The 18,347-nt window shown below is 47.0% G+C and overlaps 1 protein-coding gene across 1 annotated transcript in view; it reads right to left on the bottom strand.

Annotated features, from left to right (window-relative positions):
• The window catches only part of BCL7-like (chromatin remodeling complex subunit BCL7B-like protein), a 69,026-nt gene that overhangs the window by 49,694 nt on the left and 985 nt on the right, over window positions 1-18,347 (bottom strand). Inside the window, exon 2 of the mRNA XM_068382149.1 lies at window positions 1,398-1,464. Within this exon, the coding sequence (XP_068238250.1) occupies window positions 1,398-1,464 (67 nt within the window). The remainder of the gene's footprint in view (window positions 1-1,397; window positions 1,465-18,347) is intronic.

The following is an 18,347-nucleotide window of genomic DNA, read 5'->3' as shown; positions in this document are numbered from 1 at the left end:
TGTCATATTGCTGAATCATATCCTTTTCCCACAGGGTTGGAAGAGGAGATAAGGCAGCAGCGGATGTGCAAATCATTGCAGAATTGGGACAGCCAACTCTTCCTAAACCCAAGTGGACACCCATGGTACCCCATCCGGATTCTGCTACACATAAGGAGGAAAGTATGGCCAAGAATCAGAGAGTCTTGGTAGAGATCGATAGTACCGTCCTATCGTCTGAGGCCGATCCTGACCTTATCAATAGTCATTACAGAATGTAGATTTTTCAATAACTTTTCAAAACCCCGCTGTCTCTCTCTCCGTTTGCCTTTAGTGGACAAACTTACCCCTAGCCAAGTAATTAATAGAGCCACTTGATCACCTTACAAAGCCAGTACTATCAAAACGGCACCAGCACTCGTGATCCAGATTCTCTCACTGATTCCTCACAGATAGTCTTGGAATGGATGAATAGCGAGTGCTGGAGGCTATTGCCAAAGATTGTAATTTGTTTTTTATAAAGATTGCCAATTTCTTAGTTCCTAATTTGTCTGTTATTTGCTGTAAGTTAGCAAGAAGAGGCTCTTTTTGCATTTGTGGTAGCTCTAGCCCAGCTGATTACCACCCAATTTCCATAACTCCCATATTATCTCAAGTTTTTGAGTCTTTTGGCAAATCATCTCAACAGGTATGCAGAAGATAATAATCTGTTTCCTAGTTTGTAATTTGGCATTCGCAAAGGCCTTGGAGCATGTGATGCCATTCTTACAATTTCTTATACTGTACAGAAATCCATTGATTGTGGTCAGGAAGTTCATAGGATTAGCCTCGATTTCAATGCTGCCTTTCACTGTGTTAATCAAGAGGGCCATGTTATCAAAATCAAACTGTTGAGAGGTGGGCCATTTCTTAGGACTATTATTAAATATCTAAGTAATAGATTGCAAATAGTTGTTGATGGGCAACTGAAGGATTACCAGAACTAAGATGGTTTTGTTATGTCTTCCTTCCCAAGAATTGGGACCAATTAACTGGGGGGCCATTTTCCTTTGGTCCCCAATCATCCTTCGAACTGCGGAATGTAGTGAGACAGATCTTGTTCAACTTGGTGTCTGCCGTGGAATCCATGGAAGCAGGGGCTATAGGGGGATTTCAGATGGCCACTTCGGTAGTAGCAAAGTTACTGTGTAAGTCCTTCTATGAAGCTTTGTAGAACTTTATTAGGGCAAAGTTCGAGGCAAGGCACACTAAGTCTGTGCTTTGCATGTTGAACACTGGCCATAGAGTAGGGGACAATATATTTCTTAGATACTTTGTCATATAGGCTTCTCTGTTTTAGCCTTGGGAGATCAAATAGCACATGAACTCAATAAAAACAATAGAAGTAAATATAGCATATAATTCAATACTGTACTTACATCAGCTATTGGTACCCATTTGAAAATTTTCATTGTGGTGTCATGAATGGTAATCCACTTTTTCTCCCTGCAAAAAAAAAAGAAGAAAAAAAAATTAAACATGTAATAAGATAAGTATTAGGAGGCACTGTCTACAACTTAACTTAGTTAACACAATACTGTATAGGCAGTGTCAAAGGTTCTTAACAACATCATTTAAGCTAAATGCAGAATGCTTTGTGACTCATTTTTCATTAATTTCTTTCAGTTTCTTGTAACCTAAGTGCTAAGTTTATTTAACTTTACCTACTTCAATTATTACCACTTAATATATAGGTACTTTAATGTGTCAAGTAACCCAGCCTTATAAAAACCATATATGGATCAGGATTATCAAGATTTAAAGACAATAGCCCTATATAAAATGTCCATTTTTCCTATCTATAAGTGTGTAATAGGTTGGCCGTTGAGATACAACTGCTACAGAGTTATTAGGTCCTTTGAAGTTGTATTCCAGCTGTGACCAGTGTGTTTATATATAACAAATCTATTCTAACATTGTTAATGATCTTAAAATATATTTTATATCAATTAATCACTACTTCTCATGTAGTTTATTTATTTTCTTGTTTACTTTCTTTCCTCGCTGGTCTACTTTTCCCTGTTGGCGCCCTTCAGCTTGTAGCATCCAGGATCTCCAACTAGGGTTGTAGCTTAACTAGTATTAATAATAATGATAACAAAACTATACAACTGTGAGTCTTTTAAATAGAAGATATTTCCCTGTGAGCTTAGTCATTGAATCAAATATATATTATCAAGTAATTTGTATTTTTCCTAGCTATACAAAGCCAAGACTTTTAAATCGGATAGATCTTCAGAGCAAGCTGTAACAGCCAATGAACCATTCAACAATGTGCAGTAGCTAACATGAGGTGGCCCGATTACCTGTCAAAGACAAGCCATGATTTTACCTTCAGCTCAGGATTGAGAAGGGTGCGTGGGGAAAGTTTAACTTGAATTCAGGTGTGTACTATAGCTATAAAAATACAAATTGCTTTTATAATTATATCTTTGTCCTGATACGAACCCATGTTTTATCAATTAACCCTTTCACCCCCAAAGGACGTACAGGTACGTTTCACAAAAGCCATCCCTTTACCTCCTTGCAAAAAAAATGCTATAAAAAATTTTTTTTTCATATTTTTGATAATTTTTTGAGAAAATTCAGGCATTTTCCAAGAGAATGAGACCAACCTGACCTCTCTATGACAAAAATCAAGGCTGTTAGAGCAATTTAAAAAAAATATACTGCAAAATGTGCTGGGAAAAAAATAACCCCCTGGGGGTTAAAGGTTGCAAATTTCCAAAGAGCCTGGGGGTAAAAGGTTTAACTTGAAGAATTCAGGTGTGTACTATAGCTATAAAAATACAAATTGCTTTTATAATTATATATTTGTCCTGATACGAACCCTATGTTTTATCAATTAAAGGCTCATTTCACTTGAAGGTGTAATTTTTTCATGGTCCTGCACAAAGGCCAGGAAGGCAACTCCAACAACCTCCTAACAGATAATAAAAGGGCTAAAGAATTTATATTTTTCCTAAATGCACAAACCTAGAACACCCGTTAAAAACTTAACAAGGTTTTTATAACTATCAACAATCAACAGGTGGTAGAGAAGCCCCGCTCACCTGTCAGTCGGCTACCTTTTAACCTTAGGCCTGGAACTTGCAGGGTGGTAGAGGTGGTAAAGGACCCGGGTTTGTATAGTTAGAAAAAATACAAATTACTCAAATTACTTTGAAAATTTGTTCATAGGCGCAAGTGGTTCTGTACCGGAGCAAGGGTGATGACTCCTGCCAACCTTTTAATGGTCAGAACATGGAGGGGACACAGGCATTACGTTGGGCCCATACCAAGATTAAATGGTAATCAATCATGAAAGAGCTCATATCTTTGCATAGGATATGTTGTTCGAATGTATATGTATTTAAGTAATGTGTATGAATACATGCTATTCCCCCTTTTCTAGGAAGTGTCGATTGTCACGCACCACCATCCTCCCTTCCCTGTACAACAAGCGGGGTGTTTGTTAATTACTTGAGCACCTGTAACGTCTTCTAATTAGCAGTTGCAAGTGGGATTGCTTGCTCCCTCCTCAACATAAGCCAATCAGGATACGCCGTGACTGCTTCTGGCCTATATAAATATATATACAGGGTCTGAGCTGGGTCGGTAGAAACTGGCTTCTCATTACTGCTACAAGTCTGCCTCCCTCATCTGTATTGTGTATCGTCCTACGCCTGTCTGTTTATTGTGAACTACACTGCTGGTCGGCCGTTACGGCTAAGTATTTTGTAACATGTACCTTGGTAACCTGTACCTCGTAATCCCCTTAGGGTAACCTGTACCTCGTAATCCCCTTATCTCACCAGTGTGTTGTCCAGTGTTAGGACAGTTATATTATCTTTATATTTGTGTGTATTATGTTTACTTTATATATGTGTTATCTGTGCACTGAATTAAATTAATGTTACGTTACTGAAATATTATTTCAACTTCCTATTCCCAGCATACCACAGTTACATGCGTGTCCCTTGCTTATCTTCACTTTTACTTTAGCTACACCTTGGGTATTCGGTATGCAATTATATTTAACTTGTTTATTTCACATTCTAACACCCAAGTTGTGACACGATATATTTCACAACAGACCTTGTCTAAAAAGAAAGGTTATGAAGCTCATCTGCATCTGCTGTCTGGTCCAGCTTATAGAGGCCAAGACTGCTGCACCTCAAGAGAAGGGGAAGAGAGAAGATAGAAGGCCAGTCAACCTATATGCTTTATAGGCCTATGCCAAAATTGCTATCTTAGACAAAAGGCATCTTATTTTGTGAGAGAGCTAGGCTGTCTACATAACCTGTTGAGCAGCCACCAAAGAAATCACAAATTTTTAAGTACTTTAATTTGTATTTTTCCTAACATACTTACCTAGAACTACCTTCTTAGGAGTTACTGGTAACTCTACCTAACCGACCAGCTTTTTGAATAGTTTACCCTCTTCCCGTTTTCTACGGGGTCAACCTCAGGCAGTGTGATACGTGCCCTGAGGCGACCCGGGGTCGGGCAGCGTGCTAGCTCAGGTCGAATCGTCAGTAAGTTTCGTTGGAACAGGTACTACTCGATCCTGCAGGTTCTCGGGGAAGGATGGGTGGGCCATAACCCGAAGGTAGTTCTAGGTATGTTAGGAAAAATACAAATTACTTAAAAATTTGTGATTTGTTCTAACACGGTTTACTTACCTAGAACTACTTCTTGGGAGACTTAAACTTTAGGAGGTGGGAGTGTCCTGCAGGGATCAGAAGTCGACGGGGAGGCACGCGAGAGAGGGAACCTCTAAGGTCTTGGTTCCACGACCACTAGAAAACTGCACGAAAAGTAGGGGAAACTATCCAAAAAACTCACTTAAGTGTCTAATGGCTTACCTTTTCAAAACCAACTCCGATACATGTCCTCTTGAAGGGCGTTCCTTTAAGTGACTAAGGTCTTTTCAACATCTTCCTGGCCCGGACGGTCCGGGGAAGGAAGGAAAGGGGGGTAAGGTTAAGGAAGGAAAGGGGGGTAAGGTTAAGGAAGGAACTAGTGTCTCTTGGCATTAACACCCCCGGTTACCCTGGGGCTATGAACTTATATCTCTTGAAGGGCCGAAATGATTGGGCCAATGGAAAACCTGTCCAAGGATTTTCTCAAGCAATATTTGAGATAGTGTTCCGTGAAGGTGGAATGTCTAGACCAGGTCCCAGCCTTCAGGATCTTTCCCACAGCCAGGTTTTTCTCGAAGGCCAGGGAGGTGCTCAGACCTCTAATATCATGTGGCCTTGGTTTTCCTGGGAGAGGAGTCCCAGAAGCCTCGTAGGCCCTCTTTATCACCTGTCGAGACCGGTTTCTTCACTCGGCCCGTTGAGATGAATAAATTTTAGATCTGAGGGCGGAATTTTGCTGTCCTCTCCAGGTATCCTTCGGGTTGTCGGAGCGAAGGATGGCTGGCACCGAAAAACCATCAAACCGAGGATCCCAACACGCTGGGTTCTGCGTCTTCGCCACAAAGCTAGGGACGAACCTAAAGGTAACTTCTCTCCACCCTATGGAGTGTGAGACCTCGTAAGAGAGGCCGTGTAACTCGCTAACTCTTTTCGACAAGGCCAGGGCTAAAAGGAAAGGTTTTAAGGGTGAGTTCTCTGTCTAGTACGTCCCTGAGAGGTTCGAAGGGTGGCTCTGACAGAACCTTGAGAACTCTGGCTAGGTCCCACTGCAGAACCCGTACCTCCTGGGGGGGACATGATTGTTCAAAACTGCGGATGAGCATAGAGATGTGCCTTGAGGCTCCCAAGTCAATGCCCCTAAGGAGGAAGACTTGACCTAGGGCTGCTCGAACTCCTTTGATGGCCGGAATCGACGAACCCACGTCGTCTCTCAGGTACACCAGAAAGTCTGCAATGTCCTGGATCGACGCCCCTAAGGGCCTGATGTTCTTGGACGAACACCACTTCACGAAGACTGCCCACTTTGCCTGGTAGACTACTGCCGAGGAACGCCGTAGATAACCCGACATCCTTGCCGCGGTTCTCGATGAGTATCCTTCTTTCTTCAGGAGCTTCTCGATAATCTCCACGCGTGAAGGCGGAGGGATCGAGGGTTTTCGTGCCACCTGTGAAAGTGAGGTTGACGCAGGAGGTCTGGCCTGTCCGGAAGCGGCCAAGGAGGACGAAGAGCTAATTCTTTTAGGTCTGCGAACCAGTCTCTCTCCGGCCACCAGGGCGCTACCAAAGTCATCGACAGGTTGGACGACACTCTCACTCTGTTCAACATTTGCCTGATCAAACTGAAGGGAGGGAAGGCGTACACATCGAGATCGTCCCAGGGATGTTGGAAGGCGTCCTCGAACGCTGCTGACGGGTCTGGGATTGGAGAACAGAACACGGGGAGTTGGGCGTTCAGACGTGTGGCGAATAAGTCTATCACTGGGGAGCCCCACATTAGGATGACTGCCCGAGCTACCTCCGGGTGTAGGGTCCACTCTGAACCTATCACTTGACCCGCCCTGCTAAGGCCGTCGGCCATCATGTTCCTCTTTCCTGGGATGAACCTTGCCGTCAGTTCTATCCCTTCTTCTGTCGCCCACTCTAACAGTTCCGTGGCTAAGGCGCATAGGACCCTTGACTTCATGCCTCCCTGTTTCTTTACATATGCCACTACTGTGGCGTTGTCGCACATTAACGCCACAGTGTTTACTCGCAGGAAGTGTACGAACTGTCGACACGCCCTCAGAACCGCTATCATCTCCAGGATGTTTATATGGAGAGACGCCTCCTCGCTGGACCACTGCCCTTTTGTCGATTCCCCTAGCAGGTGTGCTCCCCAACCCTCCTTCGATGCGTCCGTGAACAACAGCATCTCCGGGGGATCGGGGGCGAAGGGCATTCCCTTCTGTGTTCGACCTGATGTTCCACCAAAGAAGGGTCTCTCTCGTCTTCGGGAGGACTGGGACTATTTTGTGGGGCTCCTTGCCTTGGGTCCACGACTCCTTCAGATTCCACTGTACAGGGCGGAGCCTGAGTCTCCCTTGCGGTACTAATTTTTCCAGCGAAACCAGATGACCCAGTAACTTCTGCCAGTCCTTGGCCCTCCTGGGTTGTCCCGTCAGGAAGGGTTGAAGGATATGTTCCAGGTTGGCTAACCTCTCCCCTGAGGGGAAGGCCCTTACTAACTGGGTGTCCAGGACCATCCCCAAGTAAGTCATTCTGGTGCTGGGGACTAGTTGGGACTTCCCTAGGTTGACCGTGATCCCTAATACCCTGCAGAGGTCGAGCAACATAACGCCTTGCTCCTTCAGTTGTTCCCTTGAGGCAGAAAGAAGCAACCAGTCGTCCAGGTACCTGAGCAGTCGTATGCCTTTCTTGTGTACCCATGCCGAGATCGTGATGAACACCCTCGTGAACACTTGCGGGGCCGTCGAAAGGCCGAAGCACAGGGTTTTGAACTGCAGGACACTGGACTCCCACTTGATTCTGAGGAACTTCCTGCTGGAGGGGTGCACGGGGATTTGAAAATAGGCATCCTTGAGGTCGAGAGACATGAGGAAATCCCCCTCCCTCAAGGCTGCTAGCACTGTCTTGGGGGTGTCCATTTTGAAGTCCGTCTTTGAGACGAACTTGTTGAGGGCTGAGAGATCTATGACCGGCCTCCACCCTCCTGTCGATTTCTCCACAAGGAAGAGCCTGCTGAAGAAACCCGAGCCGGGGTTCTCCACTGTCTCTTAAAGCTCCCTTGGCGATCATGGACGCTACTTCCTCTTGTAGTGCCGACCTCTTCAAGGGGTCCTTTGGAACTAGCCACTCTGCCTTCTGGGCTGGGATGAGAGGGGGAGGCTCTTCTAGGAAAGGGAGTCTGTAGCCCTCTTTCAGGACCGTTACCGTCCAGGGATCCGCACCGAGATCCCGCCATGCTTTCCAAAAAAGTCTGAGGCATCCCCCTACTAGGGGCTCTTGAAGGAGTAGGGGGCCTCTCTTCCTACCTCCTTCTGGAGGAGCAGCCAGATCTACCTCTCCTAGAGTTACCGTAGGAGGGTCTGTAGGCTGACTGAGGGCCTGCGGTGGTCCTACGGGTGGGCTGCTGTGAGGCTTGAAGCCAAGGAGCTGTAGGTGGTTCTCTTCGAGGCAGCAAGGGTGTGGCCTGTGAGGAGTGAGGGACGTCCGTTGAGGCTCTTCTAAAAGTGGACTTCTTCATAGGGGGGGGCCTAGGATCCGTTTCTCTCACTTTCCTCACTTTCTCCATTGTATCTTCCACCAAATTGATGGGGAAAATGTCATTCCCCCACATGGAGGAATTCCTCAGTCTCCTTGCTTCTCTGTCCGGCAACTTCCGCACCAGTTTGCTCAGTACCATATCCCTCTTCCTAAGGACCCAGTTCGTAGCCACAGACAGAGACTGGGATGATAAAAACTTAAAGGCCTTGCCTCCCGAACTAACCAGATCCCTCAGCATGACCCGATTGCCTGGGAGGGAGAGGTCGTGGGATGCCAGAAACCCCACCAAAGCGCAAGACCACCAATCTAACCAGGAGGACACGTAGACCAGGTCCTGTGCCATGTCGTCCATCATAGAGGCTTCTGACGGGGAAAAGCACACGGGGGCAGTGGAGGCCCTGCCTTCCGAGGCTCCCTGGTTCAGTGCGGTCACCGCTGCTTCTACCGCACGGGGACCACCGCGATGCCCTTCGGGGACGTAAAAACGCTTCTGGGATTTCAGGCCCGGAAGAAGCTTGGAGGAACTCTGGCTTCTGGGGGCCTCCGCCAGTCCTGCTAGGTACTCGTCTATTTGCTCCATCCCCAACTTCACGTCCTGAGCGAGAGGGAGACACAAAGAGGGCTTTTGTTGCACCGGGCTGTCGATCATCCTGGACAGTCCGGAGAGTACGGCCTTTGCAGCCGAGGGCTTGGGTTCATCCAAACGGTGATGCCGCCGAATTAGGGCCAGAACCTTACTGTAGGAGGAGATGTCGTTAGACGAGCACTCCCCTCCTTCCACCAGGTCTTCCGTCACCAGTTCCTCCGTACGGGGGTACGCCGTGACGGTGGGAAAGGCAACGCCCGACGAGCCTGCCAGTGGAATGGGCTGCCCCGTGGGGACGAAGGTATCCGTCATGGGAGTACCTTGTTCCACGGGGGGCTCCGTGGATGGGGGATCCATGCTGACCGACGGGCGCCTTTGGTGCTTAAGGAAGGCCTCCAAGGTGCCCGTGGTCAACGCTAAGCCTTCCTTCATACTCCGTATATCCTTCCTAAGGGAAGAAGGACCGGAGGCTACCGTTGGGTTAGTCACTACACGGGGGTCCCGGTTCGACCCCTCTTGCCGGGTGACTGGTCCGAAGGAGGAGGTAGGAGGATGAGACACAGAAGGCGAGGCTCTAGGGAGCCACCCGGAAGCGGCCGCGGCTGTGGTAAACCCAAACAGCTCGCTCCGGGGCACTGTGAAATTCACCCACTCCTTGGACTTGCTCCTCTTCGCTTTCTTTTTAGAGGACTTCGACCTTTTCTTACCATGCCTCGAGCAGGAACGGGACTACTTCTTCTTGCGGGATTTCTCCCTCTTCCTCTTGCTAAGGTTCCTGTCCTAGTCCTCTGACGACGAAGAAGAAGACTCCGATGACGACTCCGATGACGAGGATGAGGACGAAGCCCTCAGACCGCCCGACACGTCCAAGACTGCGGGGGGAAATTCTCGTCGTTTCTCAGGTGTGGGAGGCTGCAGAAACACGGGGGGTAGCGTAGCCGAGGGAGCCGGAGGGGACCGCGCGAGCCCTTTACAGAGCCATTGCTCAACATCCTCTTCTCCTCTAACGGGAGACCTGACGGGAGTCCTAGGGGCCACCCACGTGGTGGAGTCCGAAGACGACGAACTTCCTTTTTCCGTGTCTCCCTCGGCGGTTGACGCACCTGAAACACGCCACGAGGCAGGGGAAGTATCTACACTCGGCCTACCCCACATAGGATCTTCCGAGGAGACGGGACCTGCGGGCACCAGGCCCTCGCCTCCTACCCACACTTCCGCACTACACTCAGGCCCCACACATGCCTGCCCCACACTGGACACTTCCCCCACAGGAATATCAGACTCTTTGGGGAAGGGCAATGGGCCTCTTCCCCACAACGGACTTACCTCGTCCCCTACGCTGGGTAGGGGAAGAAGGACGGGCGCTACGGTCTGCCGAGATGTCTGGCGAAACCACAGGCAAAGATATACTGGAGTCCTTAGGCGACTTCTTAGCTGCTGCCTTCTTCTTCGTCCCGAAGAGCACCCACTGGATCTCAGTCCAATTAGCACACTCCGGGCACGTAGAGGTAGGGGAACACACTCTCCCCCTACACGTGGAGCACAAGGAGTGAGGATCAACCTCAGGCTTGGAAAGGAAAGCCCCGCAAGACTTCCCAGCCACAGGCCCGGGGCAACGACGAGGATGCTCCATAACACAAAGCTAACACACCAAGAGACACAAGGATGCAAAGGGAAAGTGAAAGGGAAACACGTGGGTAACACGCGGTAAGCACAAAGGATCGGGGGACACAAAAGGGTCGCACAAGGTAAGAGAGAGCGCGGCGAGATGTTGATCCCGTCGCGACCAGAAACTTACTGACGATTCGACCTGAGCTAGCATGCTGCCCGACCCCGGGTCGCCTCAGGGCACGTATCACACTGCCTGAGGTTGACCCCGTAGAAAATGGGAAGAGGGTAAACTATACAAAAAGCTGGTCGGTTAGGTAGAGTTACCAGTAACTCCTAAGAAGGTAGTTCTAGGTAAGTAACCGTGTTGGAACAAACAAGGTTTAAGATAGACAACGCCCTGTGGGTATGCTCCAGCAGGCAGTAGGAGGTAAAGGAAGTCTGTGTTAGCTGACTTCTGTCTTAATACCAGAGCCATTGACAGGTGCTTCGTGAGTACTGAGGAAAATTAATGCCCCTAACTTTATGGGCCCCAAGTTGGTTGAGGAATAAGGACAACTATTGGTCTCACAAAGCTGGAAAGAAACTGTTCTTGGATATTTTTCTCTTCATCCTCCCAGTACTACAAAAAAATCTTTGGAGCTCAGGCCTGAAGTGCAAATTCCTCTTAAGATAGTACCATACAGGACAGATAAGCAAGACATTCTGGTGCCCTCTGGATGCTTCCTGAGAAGAGATTGAGGACTTAAACCTGGTATCCTGGGCAGCTTGGTATTAGCCATGAATTCAGGAACAAGCTATAGAGACCTTTCATCCTTCATAATGACTAGCAACACAAGATTTAAAAAGCTTGCTAACTCGCTTTGGTGAAGTTAAGCTAGTCAAAACACTCTCTAGTCAGATCTTTGTATGACGCTCATCTCACAGGCTCATATGAGGCCTGCATTAATGACTTTAGAACTTGGGTCACCTTCCACTCTGGGGCCTGAGGTCCTAAGATGGGCACCACAGGTTGAAGCTCCTAATGGCCATGGACCACTTCCACGACGAGTATAGATCTATGTTCCTCAGTCAAAAGACTTTGCTCAAAGCTGAGCAGTATCCTTTCCCTGCTGCAACTGAGAGGCACTTCCTCGCGGAGGTCCAGACATCCACGGGTCTACTCGACGAGGGGAGTCACTTCTCACGATCCTGCCGACTCGAGGATAACTTGGGCGTCGGGACGAGGCTGCCAGACCGAGGGGGCGACTCTCTCGGCTAGGCGGATGAAGCCGGAACCCTCGCGGATTTATGCCTGTCCGCTGGGACCTGAAGCGACGACTCCCTCCGTCGGTCGTATCTGCTGTAGGATGTGTATCTCTCCGGTGAACGAGTCCTAGGGTGCCAACTTGATAAGCCCGGCACTGCCAACAACTCGATGAGCTTGCTGCGTGGGATGACCACCCAGTCTTCCCCCGGGGAGCCACTTCTCCTACATTTTCTTCTGGGGGATCGGGACCTTCTACCCACGTGGCCGGACCTGGAGCGAGAACGGGAGTGTCTCCTGCGGGACCTCTCGCGACGTCTATGGAGTTTCCTCCGGGCCTCGTCCTCCGAGGAGCAAGAAAGGACTTTGGTGACCTCTTTGGCGCCGCCTTCTTTTTGGTGCCGTAACGCACCCACTGCACCTCATTCCAGGACACGCACTCCGGACACGTGGCCGTAGGGGAACATACACTGCCCCTACACGACGAACACAATGAGTGCGGGTCTACTTCAGGTTTCGACAGGAAAGCACCACACGATTTACCGGCTATAGGCCCAGGACAAGGGCGGGGATGCTCCACCACACACTAGTAACGCACCACGAGACACAGGAACGCAGAGGGAAAGAATAAGCTAAAGCACAAAGGTACCACGTGGGGACCGCGTGAGACACAAAGGGTCGCACTGGGATAAGGAGAGCGTCGAGATGATATCGCGACGCGACCAGAGAACTTACTGGAGGTCAAGACCTGAGCAAGCATGCTCTCTGACCCGGGGTTAGCCTCAGGGCGCGTATCCCTCCGCCTGAGGTTACCCCTCATAGAAAATGGGAATAGGGTAAACTACACAAAAGTCTGGTCGGATGGGAGGAGATCCCAGATACTCCTAAGAAAGTAGTTCGAGGTAAGTACTCCGTGTTCGAACAATGATATTTTAAATTTTGCATCCTTCAGGTACACCAAAAGCAAGAGCACTTCCTCTTTGATAGCAGACCTCACGGTACTTATTTGGGCGAGAGGTTTATGACCAATCTCCCGTTCCTAGTCAACTTCACCCACAGGAGTTGACAGTAAAAACCAGAGAATTGTCTTCAATGACTTTGAGCACTTTCCTTTATTCCATCACTTTTACCTTTACCGCTAAAGCTAGAGCTTTCAGCACTTTTGTAGGCTAATTCCAGAACACCATCAGAATGTAAGTTTAGAGGACAAAGGTCTACGAAGAGCAGAAGGTAATCATCCTGATGGACTTCGAAGACCCACTACTCTACAGAACCTGTACTCCTTGGTGCTGTCACTTTGCCCAATGGCATTAGAGTCATCCCGACTCACAGCAGCTGGAGAAGTGGACACGAGCGTTTCCTTCCTCCCTTCTTGCCTCCCTCGCCACTTCTGAACTGCAGGTTTGGCACAGATAGGGGTCCTGACTGGGCTTTGTAGGCAATCAGAGTTTCAAAGTCAATGTTGAAGGTGTGGGAGAGCTCAAAGTCTCGCCACAGATACAGCCACCTTCCAAGGACCTGAAGGAGTAAAAGCTAGCCTTCCTCTAACATAACCTCTACGTCCCTTCAAAACCAGAGCGTTTTTCAATGTCGATGTCGCCTCTGGAAATGAGAAACAATTATCTCATTCTTCTTCAGGGGCCTGCAGGACCATTGATTTACAGACTGGAATGCTAAGAAGGCATTTCCACCAGACAGAACTATCTTGCTGTACTACATCAAGTATAGTGGTGAAGTAGGCAAATGGCCAGGACCACTAGTCTATACACAAAGCTGACTAGATGCTGGCCATAGATGGATTCCATGGTAACAAAGAAAACTGTGCTCTCATTCTGAGTCTTGACATGTAAAACGTAATTGTAGAAACTGTGAGATCAACAGAAAGAGGAGATAGGCTCAAACCCTCGGACACCTAGAACCTACTCTGCCGAAGGAAAGCAGGATCTTGCTTCACCGGCTAAACCAAAGGGAATTTTCATGACCAGAGATCTAAGAATTCACTCTTTCCAATGACACTTAAGCAAGCTTTGACCATGGCAGCTTATACGAGGTCTTTGATCTTTAATGGGCGCCGGAAACAGACTATTAACTGACTTTCAGAGGAGCCACAGTGGCATCTCCAAGGTCATTCCATTCACTAATGAGTGGAAGAGCTTTGTCAAACTACAGTTAGTCTTGGGATTCTCCGCAGAGTTGTTAGCACCGTTGGGGTGCTGAAAACTGGTCTCAACAAACCCCTCAGACCATCATTTTGGGAGGGGAGTAGGCAAGATTCGGACCTATAGAGACAAGAAATGTACGCTTTGTGTAGGCCTGATGAACAATTGACCTCCCCTTCAGAAGCAAGGCTGCATTTGGCCCTCCCGCCTCCAGAAACTTCCAGGCAGGTGTCTTGGCGCTGGTAGTCTTCCTACGAGATGAACAAGTATCTGGTGATCTACCTCCTTGAGAATGATCACCCAGTGCCAGATCGTTCGAGGATCAGGTGCATTCTGTCTTGGAGTGTAAAGGTCTCGTATGAGATTGGGATCATGTGGATGGTATAAGGATCCTTCGCCTCCAGAGACAATGAAGCAAGCGATCTCCTCTCTGCTTAACGTTTCCGCAGGGTTGAAGACATTTCGCGTGTGATTGCACCTGTGGAGGTAATCGTGTGCATGTCGGCGATAATCTACGGCAGTGATGGTTTGCATGGATGAGTAGGTGACCACCGTGATCGTGAAGGAGAGCATGCAGGCAATCGTGATTGTGGAGACAATTGTGGATGCTGCTTTGGAGATCTTGGAAGTCGGGGCGTTCATTCTCATGCTTGTAACGGTGATTGTGCTCATGGAGCGTAGTCTCGTGTACAAGGAGATCATTGAGCTTGCGCCAGTGGAGGATTATCTCATGGAGAAATCGGAGAACGAGCACTACGAACAGACTTCACGAGCGTGCATGGTGAAGGTGCTTATTGCTCGTAAGAGCTAGAAAAATAATTGGAGAACTCAGCAATGTCTCACAAGAACTTATTAGGGCTGATTATTTAGACTGGTCATCTATAAAGGGGTCACATAGGCATCCTTGGGCAGGGGAGAGAAGAAGGCAATATCTTTCTTCCTAACTAACAACGTTTGGGCAGGACTTGGCACTGAAGGTGGAGGCATAAAGTAACCCCTTAGAGCCTCCACACCTTCTGTGAGGGAGGTTTTAGTAGAGCTGATCCTCCCACAAAAACAGGAAGAGTAGTCAGGTGTCTCAGACTCCTCCTGATTGGTTGTCTCCTCTCCCTCAGTGACTTTTTCTTCTTCCTCAGGGTAGCAGGCAGCTCATCCTAAGGGTAGGCAGGATTGGAAAAGGGTGCAGGATCAGACTAAGACGAATGGGAAGACAAGCACAGACATTTCTCCATCATCAAAATCTTTGTGGCAGTCAAAAGAAACAACTGCAGTAAAGGCAAGGATACATCTAGGGGTACCAACACAGCTCTATTCTGCAGGTGGAACAGTGAAAGAGACAGCAAAAAGAAGAGAAGGGTTCTGGAATCTTGCAGCTACTAAAACTTCAAGGAGTTTCCCTACGATGGGGCACCATCAATTCCAGGGGCAGGCCACAGTTTAACCGAGATCTACATCTTTGCGGAATTCATCAACAGCAGTCATAACAGCGGGAGCATTTTGGGAAAGCAGCATGGGGAGACTGTCTTTGCTAGTGTACAGGAATACTGTTTCACTCTAAGAAATCCCTGCGGCACGGGGAACTCCCTTCATCCTCTTATTTTCTGCTGGACTATGCTTTAGAAGAATTAAAGAACAAGATAAGTTTCACACCTAAAGAAAGGATGAAAGAGCTCATGAGTTTATTCTACAGCAGCTTTGGCATTGCAAAGTCTTATGCCGATGAATACTTCTTTGAGAACTTCGCCCACTGCACAGGAGGTCACTCCCTACAATCAAAACAGGAAAAAGACTGCAAGCAGTCATGTCCCCTTCAGAAGCTACACAGATGAGGGTCCACATCAGTTTTACTGTACTCATGTACCAGCCACATTCTCAAAAAAGTAAACACGGATAAACTGGAAAGGGAGAGTTAAAAGCATAAATTGGGTCAATGCAGGACGAGGGGAGAAAATGTCAGCACACCACCACAGCCAAACTCAAAGGAAAGATAGAGCTTCAGCCTCGTCACCCCATAGCCAGCTGTTTATCTCGTTGAAAGTCTTAACAACTGTTCCAGCCATCTATTAAAAGCTAATGTTTGTAATACATACAGGAACAAATATAAATTTCCACCAAGAATATTCCTCAGAATTTTTCTACTTACCTATATTTAACCAGGAACCCAGCTTATTTTCGGTAAATATATGATACTGTACAGTACAGTAGTTTAATTATTAGCGAAACTAAAATTCGCTGTAAGAATGCTGGTTAGTTTGATATATTTCTCTATGTTTAATAGGGGCTGGGGCATAATAACTTATGTATCAGTCGATTAAATGTGAAATATGTTTTCCACTAATTACATTGTTTACACCTGAGAGATTGAAGGGGACTTATTGCGTGTGTTTGGTTCCGATAGGTTTGGAGAGCTTTCTGTGCATTTACAACGACGTCTCTGTCAGATGGTTTTTTTTTAAACCAATTAACACCTTACAAGAACTTCTTCATAATTTAACAGATTTTGATCTACAACAGCCATTTTTTCCACCCTCCCCTTCAGTTTCAACTTCACCACTATCACATAAAGACGTCTCCAAGAGGGACATTAAGGGAAGTTCAATCTATTTCAAAATTTAGTGTAATTTCATTGGTTTCAGCAATTGATTATGATGGAAATACTCTCCATTCAGTGTATAGCTACTGATACTCATGTGAAATTAAAAAATAACCACAAAATAATGATGCACATTTGTTAAAGGCTCATTGTGTTATCCCTCAAAGGTGCAATTCAGACTTAGTTTTTAGGGAAGACCAGCACATTTTCTACTGCAATGCTTTATTATTATTATTATCATTATTACTTGCTAGGCTACAACCCTAGTTGGAAAAGCAGGATACTATAAGCCAAGGGGCTCCAACAGAGAAAATAGCAACAACACCAAAATAAATACCTCCCATATAAACTATAACAACTTTAAGAAAACAAGAGGAGGAGAAACAAGATACAATAGTGTGCCCGACTGCACCCTCAAGCAAGAGAACTCTAATCCAAGACATTGGAAGACCATGGTACAGAGGCTATGACACTATCCAAGACTAGAGAACAATGGTTTGATTTTAGAGTGACCTCCTTGAAGAGCTGCTTGCCATAGCTATAGTCTCTTCTACCCTTACCAAGAGGAAAGTGGCCGCTGAACAATTACAGTGCAGTAGTTAACCCCTTGAGAGAAGAACTGTTTGGTAATCTCAGTGTTGTCAAGTGTATGAGGACAGAGGAGAATATGTAAAGAATTGGCCAGACTATTCGGTGTATGTGTAGGCAAAAGGAAAACCGTAACCAGAGAAAAGGATCCAATGTCATACTGTCTGGCCAGTCAAAGGACCCCATGACTCTCTAGCGGTAGTATCTCAACGGGTGGCTAGTGCCCTGTCCAACCTATACACCTACAACCTACTGCTTCTGTATAGATTGCCAAGACAAAAAGAGACGACAGTGTCAAGGAATTATTTGTGATTTCCTTTATCATAATGTAAGGATTTTGTGATTTACTTTTAGTTTGTGACCTGGGAAGGGGGGGTCCGGCTAGGGGTTGTGTCCTGGGGGCTTACCCCAGCTAGAGGTTGTGACCTGGGAGGGAGGGTGGAGGGCTTGCCCCTAGCTAGGGGTTGTCACCTGAAAACTACTAAGTTAGGTTAGTTGGGTTTGTTAGGTTCTATACCCTTTTACAAATCTTAAGTATCAAATAATGTTTTGTCCTGTTTTCAGCCACTTACATGAACCATATATATTTCTAACTGGTTATCTTGTGTTTATTTTAAATTTCTAACCATTATTATTGCCGCAAATTACTCGTTTATGACATTTCCCCACCCCAAATAACCCAGGTTTCCCAGTGGTGTCCCCATAATTGTCTTTATATAAGGGGGTCCAAAACTCAGAAATGCATTAAACACAAGATAGCGAGTACGAAAAATATGCGGTTCATTGTTTGATTAGAAATTAAACTATACTATGATTTTACCCAAAACCCCACAACGTTCCCCATCCACTTTGTTTAAAATTGGCGTTATTACAGTGATAGCTCGAGGTGAATACTAAATTTTTGGGGAGTGTGTAGGAAATCGGGTCGCTAAAATTTTGTCCGCAAAAATACTTGCCCACTCAACTAATGCACAGAGAATCATGTCCTGCTTCCCGGAACAGAGAAAAATACAATAATATTATTTGCGAGCGAAGTGAGCCGCATGGAGCAAAGACCAGTAAGTGAATAGTGAGTTATATACGTAAATATGGCACAGTTATTAGTGAGGATGACAAAGAACACCGAGACGAAGGATTCTTATTTCCTATTTGGGAGCCTTTGTATGACAGCGGCCAGTTCCACCCTTATGGATTAAAAATGGACATCAAATAACCTCAACTCCCCCCCCCCTAACCTAACCTACAAGCCGTGTCCTTACCTACTTACCTAACGGGGGGGGGGGGGGGGAGGGGGCTAACGCCCCATGCGACCCCCTCTTACACTGCTGTATTCTAAGTTAGCTGTAATCACACATGCAAGTGGCCGCTATCATACATACAC

This window comes from Palaemon carinicauda, chromosome 1, assembly GCF_036898095.1.
Source record: "Palaemon carinicauda isolate YSFRI2023 chromosome 1, ASM3689809v2, whole genome shotgun sequence".
In the NCBI taxonomy this organism is placed as follows: Eukaryota; Metazoa; Arthropoda; class Malacostraca; order Decapoda; family Palaemonidae; genus Palaemon; species Palaemon carinicauda.
This window is presented reverse-complemented; position numbering and strand designations above follow the sequence as displayed.